Source organism: Sturnira hondurensis, unplaced genomic scaffold, assembly GCF_014824575.4.
Source record: "Sturnira hondurensis isolate 20B ecotype Veracruz unplaced genomic scaffold, ASM1482457v3 Scaffold0004501, whole genome shotgun sequence".
NCBI lineage: Eukaryota > Metazoa > Chordata > Mammalia > Chiroptera > Phyllostomidae > Sturnira > Sturnira hondurensis.
In genome coordinates, this window is record NW_028077132.1 from 241,277 (window position 1) to 255,937 (window position 14,661).

The 14,661-nt window shown below is 35.6% G+C and overlaps 1 protein-coding gene across 2 annotated transcripts in view; it reads left to right on the forward strand.

Moving 5' to 3' along the window:
• AMMECR1 (AMMECR nuclear protein 1) overlaps positions 1-14,661 on the forward strand; it is a 140,150-nt gene that overhangs the window by 97,653 nt on the left and 27,836 nt on the right. For both annotated transcript variants that reach the window (XM_037045901.1, XM_037045902.1), the window contains one exon: positions 14,524-14,638. In XM_037045901.1, the coding sequence (XP_036901796.1) occupies positions 14,524-14,638 (115 nt within the window). The remainder of the gene's footprint in view (positions 1-14,523; positions 14,639-14,661) is intronic.

Here is a 14,661-nt window from a genome sequence, read left to right on the forward strand (position 1 = left end):
CTCAGTGTTGTGTAGTTTTCTGACTACAGGTCTTTTACCTACTTGGTTAGGTTTATTCCTAGGTACTTTATTTTTCTTGTTGCTCTATCAGATGGGATTTTTTCCCTGATTTCTGTTTCTGATATTTCATTATTGGTATACAAAAATGCCTTTGATTTTTGAATATTGACTTCATATTGTGCTGTTTTGCCAAATTCACTTATTAGGCCAAGCAGTTTTTTGGTGGAGTCTATAGGTTTTCCTGTATACACTATCATGTTGTCTGCAAATAATGATAGTTTTGCTTTCTCCTTTCCAATTTGGATGCCTTTTATTTCTTTTTCTTGTCTGATTTGTGTGTCTAGGACTTCCAATACTGTGTCGAATAGAATGGTGAAAACGGCAACCTTGTCTTGTTCCTGATCTTAGTGGAAAAGCTCTAAGTTTTTGCACAGTATGCTGTTGACTGTAGGTCTCTCCTATATGGCCTTTATTATGTTGAGGAATGTTCCCTCTATTCCCACTTTGCCAAGTGTTTTCATCATAAATCAGTGCTATAACTTATCAAATGCTTTTTCCATATCTATTGATATGATCTGGTGATTTTTCTCTTTTCTTTATGTGATGTATTATGTTTATTGATTTGGGAATATTATACCATCCTTGTGTCCCTGGGATGAATGCCACTTGATCATGGTGTGTGATCTTTTTAACATATTGCTGTATGCAGTTTGTGAATACTTTGTTGAGGATTTTAGTCTGTGTTTATCAGCAATATTGGCCTGATGTTTCCTTTCTTTGTTATGTCTTTATCTGGTTTGGGTATTAGGATGCTGCTGGCTTCATAAAAAAACTTTGAGAGTCTTCCATCTTCTGAATTTTTTTGAATAGTCTGTGAAGGATAGGGGTTAGCTCTTCTATAAATGCTTTGAGAATTCTTCTGTAAAACCATCTGGTCCAGGGCTTTTGTGTCTCAGGAGGTTTTTTTATTACTGCTTCAATTTCTTCTGCTGTTATTGGGCTGTTCAGGCTTTCTGCTTCTTCTTCATTGAGTTTTGGAAGATTATATTTTTCTAGAAATTCGTCCATTTCACCTAGGTTTTCAAATTTCTTGGCATACAGTTCTTTTTAGTAATTTCTTACAATCCTTTGTATTTCTGTGGTATCAGTTGTAATCTCTCCTCTTTCATTTCTGATTGTGTTTATTTGAGTCCTCTTTTTTTTCTTGATGAGCCTGCTTAAAGGCTTGTTGATTTTGTTTATCTTTTCAAAGAACCAGCTCCTAGATTTATTGATCCTTAGAATTGTGCTTTTAGTCTCTATGTTGTTTAATTCTGCTGTGATCTTAGTTATTTCCTTCCTTCTACTTGCTCTGGGCTCTTTGTTTTTGTTCCTCCAGTTCTTGTAGGTGTAGGGTTAGGTTATTTATTTGAAATGTTTTTATCTTTTTTAAGTAGGCCTGTATAGTTATGCACTTCCCTGTCAAGACTGCCTTTGCTGTATCTCATTAGTTTTAGAATGTTGTAAGTTCGTTTTCATTTGTTTCCAGAAACTTTTTTATTTCTTCCTTAATCTCTTTCTTTACCCATTTATTGTTTAATACAATGCTATTCAATCTCCATGAGTTTGAGTGTTTTGGGGTTTTTCCTTGAGGTTGGTTTCTAGTTTCAGTCCCTTGTGGTTGGAGACAATGCTTGGTATGATTTCAACTTTCTTGAATTTGTTGAGGCTTGTTTTGCATCCTATCATGTGGTCTATCTTTGAAAATGTTCCATGTACATTTGAAAAGAATGTGTATGTTGCTTCTTTGGGATGAAGGGTTATATATATCAGTTAAGTCCATTTGATCTAGGGTATTGTTCAATGCCACAATATCTTTGTTGATATTTTGTTTGGAAGATCTGTCCATTTTTGACAGTGGGGTGTTAAAATCCCCTACTGTAATTGTGTTGCTGTCAATATCTTTCTTGAAGTCTTCCAAGATTTTTTAAATGTATTTGGATGCCCCTATGTTGGGTGCATATATATTTACAATGTTTATGTCTTCTTGGTGGATTCTTCCCATGAGTATTATGAAGTAACCTTCTGGGTCTCTTTTTATGGCCATTTTTTTGAAGACTATTTTGTCTGATATGAGTATTGCTACCCTGGCTTTTTTTCCTGTTTATTTGCTGGGAATATTTGTTTCCACTTTCAGTCTGTGAAGGTCTTTTTTTCTGAGGTGGGTCTCATGTAGGCAGTATACGTGTGGGTCATGATTTCTTATCAGTTCAACTGCTCTATGTCTTTTGATTGAAGCATTTAATACATTTACATTTAAGGTTATTAGTGACTAGTATTTATTTGTTGCCATTATTTTTGTACCTGTGTTACCCTCTTTCAGTATTTTTCTTTCTGTTCTTAAAGCAGACCCTTTAGCATCTCCTGTAGAGCTGGTTTGGAGGAGGTATATTCTTTGAGGCTTCTTTTGTCTGGGAAGCTTCTTATTTCACCCTCAATTAATTGAGAGCCTTGGTGGATAAAGTAGTCTTGGTTGTAGGCCTCTAATTTTCATTACTTAGAATATTTCTTGCTATTCTCGTCTGGCTTGGAGTGTTTCCATTGAGAAGTCAGCTGCTAGTCTTATTGGGGCTCCCTTGTATGTTACTTTGTATTTCTCCCTTGCTGCCTTTAAGATTATCTCTTTGTCTTGGAATTTTGCCACTTTATTTTTAATGCCTTTTTATTTTTATTTTTTTTAATTTAATTGTTGTTCAAGTACAGTTTTCTGTCTTATATTCCCTGCCCTACCCACCCTCCCCCAGTAGAATTTTGCCACTTTAATTATGATGTGTGTTGAAGTGGGCCTGTTTGGGTTCCTCTTGATTGGGACTATGTGTTTCCTGGATTTGTGTGATTTCTTCTGTCATCAAATGACGGAATTTTGCCATCATTACTTTGTGAAACAGGTTTTCTATCCATTCTATCCCTTCTTCTCCCTCTGGTATTTCTATTATATGGATATTACTTTGTTTCATGTTGTCATGCAGCTCCCATAATACCTCTTCGTTCATTCTTTCTGAGTCTTTTTTCCTTTTCTTGCTCTTTCTGGGTGTTTTGTTCTACCTTGCCCTCTAGCTCACTTGATCAAATCCTCTCCTTCATCTACCCTGCTTTTGGTGCCTTCTACTGTGTTCTTCAGTTCAGAAATTGTATTCTTCATTACCTCTTGACCCTTGTTGATAGTTTCTATTTCCTTTTTATTGTTGATTAATTTGCAGTGAGTTAATTGTATTTTCCCTGTAATTTCTACTAGTTCATTGGGAGCTCATTTAGCTTCCTGATAACCACTGCTTTGAACTCAATATCTGACAGTTGAGTTGCCTCTGTTTCATTTAGCATTCTTTCTGAGGCTTCCTCCTTTCATTTGGGAATTGTTTGTTTGTCTTCCCATTGTTTGTGAGACTCTTCTTGTTAGTCTCTGCTTCTTAAATTGGTCTTTTCTGACTCCCTAGATTTATGGTGTGAACTTCTATAGTAGAAGACTTGTGAGATTCAGTGCTGCAGTCTCCTTGATGTCCTGAGGTCACTGATCTTGGGCTGTTGTTTATGTTGGCTCTCTGTATGTCTTTGGGTTTGATTGTTCTTGGGTATTTCTTTGGTGGGTCCTTCCCTCCAGCTGGTTAACTGAGGATCACTCTGTCCACCACGTCTTGTATTCTGTTTTGCAGGTATGGACAGGTTGTGTTGAAGCTGGTTCTTCTTTCTGTATGAGATTTTGAGGCTTCTCTCTCACTATTGTTCAGTTGTTTGTTTTGGATAATTACTCCACCATTTAGTTGTATTTCCAGATTGGTCCTGGGTGGATGTTAGTGTGGTTTCCACTCCCTCCTTCACTTTCTTCTCTTCTTATCTGTTGGTGGTTCCTTTGTGAGTTTTGTCTTCCAGCAGGTGTACTGGTGTTTACAGCTCCCACCTATTGATGAAGCAGCTAGAGCCAAAAATACCACAGGAGGAATACAAGCACTTATCTAGCTGGCACTTCTAAGTTAGCTCATAACCTGGTTGGCCAAGCTATAAAGTAAAAACTAAGGTAATCTAATCAGATCTAACAAGATATCAACCCACAAGAGAAATTATCAAGGATGTTATTTGAAATATATATTTATACCTGCTGTCTTTGAGAACAAAGTTTAATCTAAGTACATATATATTTCGCTTCAGTTATATTAACTACTGATAGTAGTATATGCATATACTTTATAAATAAATATATATATTGGAGATAAGTGCTCAAACTTGCTAAGAATGCTGAATATAAGCAATTTGGAGACCACCAGTTTAGATAAGGAAAGCTTAGACCTTCTCATCTCTCATTCTCTGCTGCCTATAGAGTTTGGTCTTGTTTTGCTAAAGATGTTGCTATAGCATAACCACTGGGATATAGAATAATATCTCAATCCATTGAAGAGAAGTCAAACATATGTAATTCATGGCACTGCATTACATTTCTGTGTAAACAATTCTTGTGTGTAAGTAAAAAACAGTCCCTGCCCTGGAGATTTTTAAACATCTAGCTTACAAAAACTAAGAAAGCATAACAAAGCAATATATGAATGCACTCCTGAGAGATGATGGACCTTCATGATAAAGAGGCACCTTACTTGATGGAGTAGATTTGTTACTAGAGAAAAAAATGTGAATACATTTAATTTCTGTAAATTTTCCTGCAAATTCTGTGTCACTTGGTAACTAGCAAACTAGTAGCAGCGAGTATAAAACAGATCCTTCCAGAAAAGAAGTTACCCTTGTCTGACCACTCCTCTCAGCATTCCTATCATATGCAATTTTAAGAAGTCTTTTATATTGGGTTGGCCAAAAAGTCTGTTTTTTTTTTCTGTAAAGTAAAAGATTCATTTTTCATTTTCACCAATAATTTTATTGATTTGGATATTTTGAGTATGTTGGCTATCTCCTGCTATTGGCTTCTAGTGGGTAGAGGCCAGGGGTGCTGCTAAACATCTTGGAATACATAAGACAGCCTCACAGCATTTGGCCAAAAATGTCAGTAGTACCAAGAAACTTCACAAACCACTTTTAACACATTCTATCAGTGCCAGTACCTTCTCCACACACTGCACGGATTGTTTTTGCATGTCAGTTGCATTTTTACCTTTCTTGAAATAATAAAGTACACTATGCCAAAAAGTTGTATATTTTCTTTCATCTTCAGTATTAAAATGGCTACACAAAAATTCACCAATTTTGATAAGTTTTTTTAAATGTACACTGATATGGCAGCTGTCACAATACAATCTAACACACTTGTTTCAAATGAAGTTAAAGACAACGCTACTAGAGTCATCTTAGGGAAAAACTTTTTGCCCATCCCAATATATCCATATATTATTTTGTAATCTACTATTCTTATGTACTCAATGACTCTTCGTGTAATAAAAGATATAGTGCAGGTGCTTAAGAAATATTTTGAAAATTAAAGAAAATGAAGCCTTCTCAGAAAAACCCAGAAAAGGTAGCCGGTATACCCAGAGATGCCCACATTTAATTCCTACAGAAGATAACTTATTGAGATCTTCCATATCAAGCTTGAAGGGTCAATCTTAGTCCTGTGGTTCCCTTCCTTTTAGCAGAGCCATGACATGGGCCAGCCCTGTGGGCATCAACTTAATAAATGTGCTGATGATCAAAGTGCTTTTATAGCCACTGCTTATTAAGCACCTAGTGTATGCAAGACACTTATGCAGGTGTTATTTATTTTATTATTTTATAATAATACCTACTTCTGTAGGTACTATTATTATTCCCATTTTATAGATGAGGTAATGGAGGGCGACACAGGTTAAGAGACTTATTTAGATGTCACACAGCCAAGATCCAAATGGAGGTATGTCTGATTCCAGAATCCAAATTCTTGGCCATTCTACTGTGCTATATTCTATGTTCTATGGGACTGTGAAATAGTGCTCATGTATTAATTATGGCTTCATTTTTACATTTTAGGGGCTGGGGCAGTAAGTCACAGGGAACTGTTGTTATACCTTGGAGACATGCTTTTAATAACCCTGGGGAAATGATATTTGGTCGGGGTTGTAGAGGTTTCTAAATTCCAGAAGTTAATAAAATTTGCGTTCAGTCTGACTTGAGTTCAGTTTATAGTGTCCTAACTCAGATAACAGAAGAATGAGATTCCTGGAAACTTTGAAAGTCTATGTCAGGTTACTTTGTGTTACATTCTTTTAAAAGCAGAAATAACCTCACATTTTCAAATTTCCCAAGATGAAAATTATTGGTGGTCATACTGTAATCTCCTTTCCAGACCCACGTTTTTTGTTTTTGTTTTTGTTTTTTGCCAAGACCATTGAGAGCGCTGTTCTAATATTGATTGTATAGTAATGAATGACCCAAAGTCATATTAAACCTTAAAGATGAGCCTGAATCACAAAGAGAAAATTAAATTATGTTCATTATTCTTGGACAGAATATATTTTAAAAGATTTTCATCAAAAAATAATTAAAACAAGACACCATTTCTCATAATTTATTTCCAAAAACAGGATAGAGTAAATCCTAAATCTCTGCAGGGAGAGCATTATGTGGACATTACATGGAGGAAAATGAGGAATACCTGCTGTATAAACCAAACTTTTAGCCATCTGTTTTTCTATGTATTTTTTCCCTCCAGTTTTAGTTTTGCTCCGTTGAGTCAAATTCACAACCTAGTCTCCTAATTTAGAGGTGAGGAACTCGTGCCTGGGAGGCAAATTCTTGACAATATTCCTCTGGTCATTATCACAGCATGCAGCCCAGAGAGTACTTTTCCCTCCTAGCGGGCACCAGTAGCTATCTCAGAGAGTAGAGGTTTTTAGGAATTCTAAATTAGAGCCATGCAAGAACTTTAAGCTAATCAGTAGCACTAAACACTCTAAATCCTAAGTAAATCCTGTAAGCTAGGAGCCAAGTAATATATATGGAAACCTACAGAACCTGTCACACTCTACCTCCCTTTCCCTCTTACCCTTCCACTCCTCCTTCCTTGCTTTCTCTCTGTCCCTTTTGTGTGTCCCTATTTGTTTACTTTCTTTACTTCCCACTTCCTTTTCCTGCTTCTTGTTTTCTCTTCCTCTCAATCTTTTTCTTCATATATATATATATATATATATATATATATATATATATATATATACACACACACATGAATGTATATCTTCTTTTTCTTTCCCTCTCTTATGCTTTCTCTTCCCTTAGTTCTTTCCTCCATTCCCCATTAATCACCCATCATATCACATTAAAAATCTGTATATTTAAATTAATAACCATTAATGTTCACTGAGCAGCAAATGGGTTGTATTTATTACTCTAAAGGAAAAAAAATCTCCCAACTTGGTAACGGTTTACATATATCATAGCTTAATGATGGAAAATCTCCTTTTCAGTCACAGCCCTCACCAAAATAAGGTTCCTTCGTCCCTTCCTTTACTATTATCATGTTTTTGTCACTTCTCTCTACCCTTAAATTTGGTGAATAGTCGCTTTTTTACATTGTGTTTTATGTCTGTTATTTTCTTTAATAATTGGGAAGCTAAAATTGGTACTTAATGTGAAAGAAAGGTTATGAATAATTCTAGTACTCTTAAGTTTCTGGAGTTCAGACATGCCACATGTGCATTCTGTTCCAGAAGCTCTGATGAAGAGTAACAGAACTTCTAGATGATTGAAACCACTCATGAAAAATCTGTTGTTTACTTTAGACTAATGTATGATTGATTTGCTTTTCTTCACCTATCCAAACAGGGATTTTTAATTCTGGTTTTAATTACTTCCTTGTCCTGAAAAAATGATTGCTTGTATTATAAAGCTCTTCTCAGTTCGGTAACTTTCCACTGTTTAACTGATCAATATTGTCAATGTTTTAGAAAGTGAAGGAATAAGTGAGTGAGTGAGTGAGTGAGTGAGTGAATGGCTGGCTACCTAGATAGATTCACTTACATCATTTCTACCAAATGCTGTATTGTCTATGATGAGCCTTATAATATCTAAGGTTTTTGTCTCTTTTCAGCTGTTTTTTTGTTACAGTTTCTAGGCACTGTCACAAACACTTTGATTCTTTGATAGCTAAATTCTTAATTACTTTTAAAAAATGTTCATTTCATTAAAGTGCTATTTAACATTAGATATTAACTTTAAAAAATGTTAATGCTTCTTATCAATTAGAAGAAATATATTCTTGGGAAGGTGCCAATTTGAATTGACTATATTTGAATTTGGTATGTGAATTAAACTGTTGTTTAAACCTACTCATCCATCGTATGGGTCATGAAGCAGCTAGCTGGGTTTTGTACATAAGTGGAGTTTTTTCCCATAGCACTATTCAAACATTAAAAAATGGACTCCTATTGTAGCAAAGAGAATTTGATATGAATTTGCTACAGGATCTCATTGTTTGTGCTTTTTAGGCTACCTAGAATTTAAATAGGCAGATACTACTTTGGTATGAAATGTTTTCCATTGGCAATATTAATATTTTAAAATCCCTTTCTCTCCTGCAGATTTCTACTAGACAGAAAATCTAGCTCTGTTTATTTACCCCTTGTCTACTAATGAATGCTCTTAAATTATGATTTACCTTCTTTAAGCAGAGCCATTGAAGATATGACATCAGAACTGCCAAGTAAGGCAAGCATTAATTTTAAAATTAAGAAAATAAGCCCTGGCTGGTGTAGCTCAGTGGATTGAGCATGGGCCTGTGAACCAGACGATCCCGGTTCGATTCCCAGTCAGGGCACATGCCTGGGTTGCTGGCCAGTTCCCAGCAGGGGACTCATGAGAGGCAACCATACATTGATGTTTCTCTTCCTCTCTCCTCCCTTCCCCTCTAAAGATAAATAAATAAAATATTTAAAAAATTAAAATAATCATTCAAAGGTAGCAACTAAAGTATAGATAGTAGAAAGAATTTTAGACTTGAGTCAAGAATCTGGGTTACATTCCCACCTGTATTACTAACTAGCCGGGTCACCTTGAATAAGTCACTACCCAATTCTGGACTGAATAAGGCTTTGCTTCTATACTGCATGTTCTTTATACAAAAGAGAGTAGGGCTGAAGGAAGCTGAATTTTCTTGTTTATCAGCTATCCACACAAATCTGGTAGATCCAATGTCAGTCTCCAGTTTCATTTTTCACCTTTTAAAATAATCTTTTAAATACTTGCTAGGCTTTCATTGTGAGCTAGTTCATTTCCCTAGGAATTTGCATTTGGAGATATTGAGGGCTTCCTACTGTTTGGAATTTTTCTGTGTTCATGAATTTAATGAAAAGTTAGACTTGCTGAAAAATATGAAAATTAAAAATCTTGTTTGAGTGTTTTTGTAAAATCAGACTGTTTCCGTCATGACTAATACACCTTCACTATTTCAGAATGTTGAAGTTTTTGAGTCTTTGTATAGCAAGGCATGATTGTCAGTTTCTCTTATTATTAGCCTTGTAGCATTCATTCTCCTACCTACTTCATCTGAACATTAATTTTTTAAAGCCCAGAATGACTGAGCAACAAGGAAAGCTTGCTAACCTGATCCTCAGTTACATTTTTTAAGAATTTCCTTAATTTGAGTTTGAAATGCACTGAACTCAAGTTCATTGTTTTGCTACAACATACAGTAAACAAAGTGATAACTTGCTTCAGATTATAGATAAATTAATAGTATGGCAGTGTCAGCATGTGTATTATTTTAATGTAAAAGCTAGAGCTAGATACAAAATATTCCTCATTAAAGTAGGCCTAGCACTGTAATTAAAAAGGCAGACAACAAGAAGTGTTGGCAAGGATATGGGGCATTGGAAAAAACCTTCATACATTGCTGGTAAGAACATGCAGTGATACAGTTGCTGTGGGAAACAGTTTGGTGGCTCCTCAAAAAATTAAACATAGAATTATCATATGATCCAACAAATCCAACTCCTAGGTATCTGGCCAAGAGAAATGAAAACATATATCCGCACAAAAACTCAAAAATGAGTGTTCATAGCAGTCTTATTCATAATAGCCAAAAACTAGAAACAAGCCAAACATCCATCAGCAGGTAAAATGAACAACAAAATGTGATGTATCCAGATAATTAAATATCATTAGGCAATAAAAATGATGAAGTACTGATATGTGTGCTACAACATGAATGAAACCTCAAAAACATTATGCTCTGTGAAAGAATTCAGATACAGAAGGCCGCATGGTATATGACCCTGCGTGTATGAAATGTCCAGAATAGGCAAATTCTATAGGAATAGAAAGGTTATTGGTTTGTAAGAGTGGGCGGGAAGGGAAAAATATAGAGTGACCGCTAATGGGTGTGGGCTTTCTTTTGGGTGTGATAAAAATATTATTGGATAATGGTGACAATTGTACAAATCTGTGAATATATTGGATGGGCCAAAAAGTTCACTTTTTTTTCCCCCATAAGATGGCTATAGTAGTGCTTGGTTGTCTTTAATTTCATTTGAAGCAATTTTGTTAGATTTTTTTGTGACAGCTGTCATATCAGCATGCACTAAAAATACTTATCAAAATTGGTGAATTTTTGTGTAGGTATTTTAATATTGAAGATGGAAGAATATGTGCAACATTTTCAGCATATTATGCTTTATTATTTCAAGAAACATAAAAACACAACTGAAACACAAAAAGATTTGTTCAGTGTGTGGAGAAGGTGCTGTGACTAATACAACATGTCAAAAATGGTTTTTAAAATTTTGTGCTGGAGATTTCTCACTGGATGATGCTCCACAATCGGGTAGATCAGTTGACATTGATAGCAATCAAATTGAGACATTAATGGAGAACAATTAATGTTATACAATGTGGGACATAGCCAACATACTCAAAATATTAAAACCAATAGTTACTAGTGAAAATAAAAAATGTGTCTTTTATTTTACAGAAAAAAGTAAGTGAACTTTTTGGCCACCCCAATACTAAAACTATTGAATTGTATACTTACACGGTATGAATTTTAGGATATGTGAATTATGAGGGCTATGCAGAAGATATTCAGCCATGTAATATGAAAAAAGGAGACATGTATTGAAGAAGATACAAGAAACATTGTACATGGGACAGTGATGCCTCAGTCCCCTTCATAGTAGGCACCTTGGGACCTCACACATTCTCCCAATCACCATCAGCTGCCCCTCTTGTATTTTCCTGAATCTTATTCACAGTCTGATATCTCTTCCCTTTCAAATGTGATTTTAGTTTTGGGAATAGGCAGAAGTGGCAGGGCACCAAATCTGGGCTGTAGTGGGGGCTGAGTCACCTGGGTGATTTGGTGTTTTGCCAAAAACTCTGCGTGAGACGTGATGCATGAGCAGGCATGTTGTTGTGGTGAAGCTGCCAATCACCAGTTGCCCAGAGCTGTGGCCCTCTGAATCATCCAAATAGTTTCCGTGGAGGAATGTTCAAGCTTAATGCAAAATTTGATGTAGATTCATTGATTCATTCACTCAGACATTTTGAATGGAACAGCCACACAGTACATGCTCACTCATCAGTGTGTATCCGCCCCCCCACTGACTAGTACAGTGAATTCGTCATTGTACACACATGTGCATTCCAGCCCACTCTCCTTGGCTGCCAGGTTACATCCTTGTCTTGCAAACCCTTCTAGTTATATTAAGAATGGCTGGACTTTTCCGGGACAGACCATGTATATCCAAATAAAGCTGTTATATACTTAAAATGTTATAATTACCTGAAATTATAAAAATGTATTTAAATTAAATTTTGGCCATGGGCTAAGAGGAAGGGGTAATAGGTAGTTAGTATTTAATGGGTATCATGTTGTTTCATTTCAGCGAGATGAAAAACTGTTCTGGAGATAGATGGTGGTGATTGTTGCACAGCAGTGTGAATGTACTTAATCTCACAGCACTGTACACTTAAAAATGGTTAAAATGGTAAATTTTATGTTACTATATTTTACCACAATAAAAAATCCATAACTGCCCAAATTACACATTATATTATTCTAATGTGTAAGGCTTTTCTTCTTTTTAGCAGGAAAACTGGAAATGTGATTGACCTTTTGATTTTTATGCATGAGATTCTTCTGGTCTGTGTTTTAGAACTTCCCTCCAGTATGTGTAGTATGTGTTGGTGGGAAAGGTGGAGTTTATGCACAGACAGATAGATGTCTTTATCTTGGCTGTAAATGAGAACTTAAAAATACTTTTTTCAATAATATATTTTATTGATTATGCCATTACAGTTGTCCCATTCCCCCCTTCATTCCCCTCTACCCTGCATACCCCCTCCCCCACCATTCCCCCCCTTTAGTTCATGTCCATGTGTCATACGTTCTTTAGCTTCTACATTTCCCACACTACTCTTGCCCTCCCTCTGTCTATTTTCTACCTACCATCCATTCTGCTTATTCTCTGTACCTTCTCCCTGCTTTTCCTCCTCCCACTCCCCTGTTGCTAACCCTCCATGTGATCTCCATTTCTGTGGTTCCACTCCTGTTCTAATTGTTTGCTTAGTTTGCTTTTGTTTTAGGTATGGTTGTTGATGAGTTTGCTGTCTTTTTACTGTTCATATTTTTTATCTTCTTTTTCTTAGATAAGTCCCTTTAACATTTCATATAATAAGGGCTTGGTGATGATGAACTCCTTGAAGTTGACTAAAAACTTTATTTGCCAATAAGAAATAAAAAGAAGTCAGACTGAAGGAAATTTATGTTGTTAAATTATAAAATACTGAAATGCTATTCTCAGATTATGAATTATCACAGATTTCCTTATTGGTTAATCTTGCCTTCTTTTTTGATTGGGAAAAATCATTTATATTGTATATAGAACACTCTGTATCTTTCTATGAGCATTTTCTTTTGCATAGCAGGATAGAATAACCACCAAAATGCATTCAAAATACAAACTTAGATGTATATTCATATAATACAGTGGGTGAGTTTCAGAATGGAAAATGAAAAAAAATCCAGCAATGAGGGACCCACTGAATAAGGAGTTAAATTATTTCGAAAGGTGATGGAAATTTTTCTTATGACCTCAAACAGTCTGTAGGCTCTAAATTTGTAACCTCTAAGGATTAATCTGTGGAAACATGTCTAAGTCTAGCTGCTATACAAGATCTATACAACATGTTTGAGGATCAATGTGCAAATGCCAGCAGTGCCATTAATATAGTGTACAATCAGAAGTGTGTTTGTTTTTCTTGACGAGGAAGTGGTTTCTTTTCAAAGTACAAGGAACCCACAGTACCTGTGTACATATTTGTGTCTGTCTATTTTCCTATTGTTGCAGGAAGAATTATGATCTTACATTTTTGTCCTTTACAGTTGGGTTTTTCTACAGTTTGACATTGTGGTATACTGCCTTTGATTACAGGATCCAGTCAAAGTTGCTGTACTCAGAAATCCATTGATATGATTAATGGTTTCCTAATCATACTGTTTTTCTTAGCTATGCCTTATTTCTTTTAGTCTCACTTGAGTCATATCTTGAATTATCCTTTTCTAATGAACTACTTTATTTTCTAGATTTTATTTATTTATTTTTAGAGAGATGGGAAGGGAGGGGAAGGAGAGAGAGAGGGAAAGAAATATTGATGTATAAGAGAAACAAGTTGCCTCTTATACACCCCCTACCAGGAACCTGGCCCACAACCCAGGCATGTGTCTTGACTGGGAATTGAACCAGTGACCCTTTGGTTTGCAGGCTGGTGCTCAATCCACTGAGCCACACCAGCCAGGGCTTGTATTATCCTTTATAGAGGATCTGAAATCCTTGTATGTTTAGCCTATAATTTACATTATTTCTTTCATTTTCTTTGATTTCCTTTTTAGCTTAAAGAAAACGGAAGTTTGATTTTTTCGAACTCTGAATGCTATTCTATGGTAACTGGCCATCCTAGTATGAATTTTTTTAAATTTTTTAAATGTATTTATCTTTAGAGGGAAAGAGGGAAAGAAATATCAATGTATGGTTGCCTCTCGTGAGTCCTCTTCTGGGAACTGGCCTGCAACCTAGGCATGTGCCCTGACTGGGAATCGAACCGCTATCATGTGGTTTGCAGGCCCGAGCTCAATCCCCTGAGCTACACCAGCCAGGGTGAATTTTTTTAAATAACGTGAAATAAATAAATATGTATATACATTTTTCTTCCACTAGCACTAGATCCAGAAGTCTTCCCATAAGTTTCCACTAGTATGATTTTTATTCTCCTCAAAAGTAAAATAAAACATTTTCAGATTCTATGAGTAACAGGAAAGTACACTAGGAAATGGCTGTAGAGGAAATATGATTGATCATTCATTCTTTATAATTGAATTGGTCACAAGATTGACTAGTAAATACAGTCTCTTGAATTAAAAGATGACAAGTAAAATCTTTGGGGCCTTTGAATACATTTGAAGATTATTGGCACTTTTGGCACCTTACTGATATTTTTAATCTCTTTTTCAAATGATTGTCTGCATTTGAAATTAGGAAGTCTCATATCTAGTGATTGTTTTAATATTTGCTTTGTTTTCAACAGTGCCCTTAAAGATAGCCGTTTTCCCCCAATGACAAGGGATGAATTGCCACGGCTCTTCTGCTCAGTGTCTCTGCTCACTAACTTTGAAGATGTCTGTGATTATTTGGACTGGGAGGTAAGACTATAGAAAAATTTTAA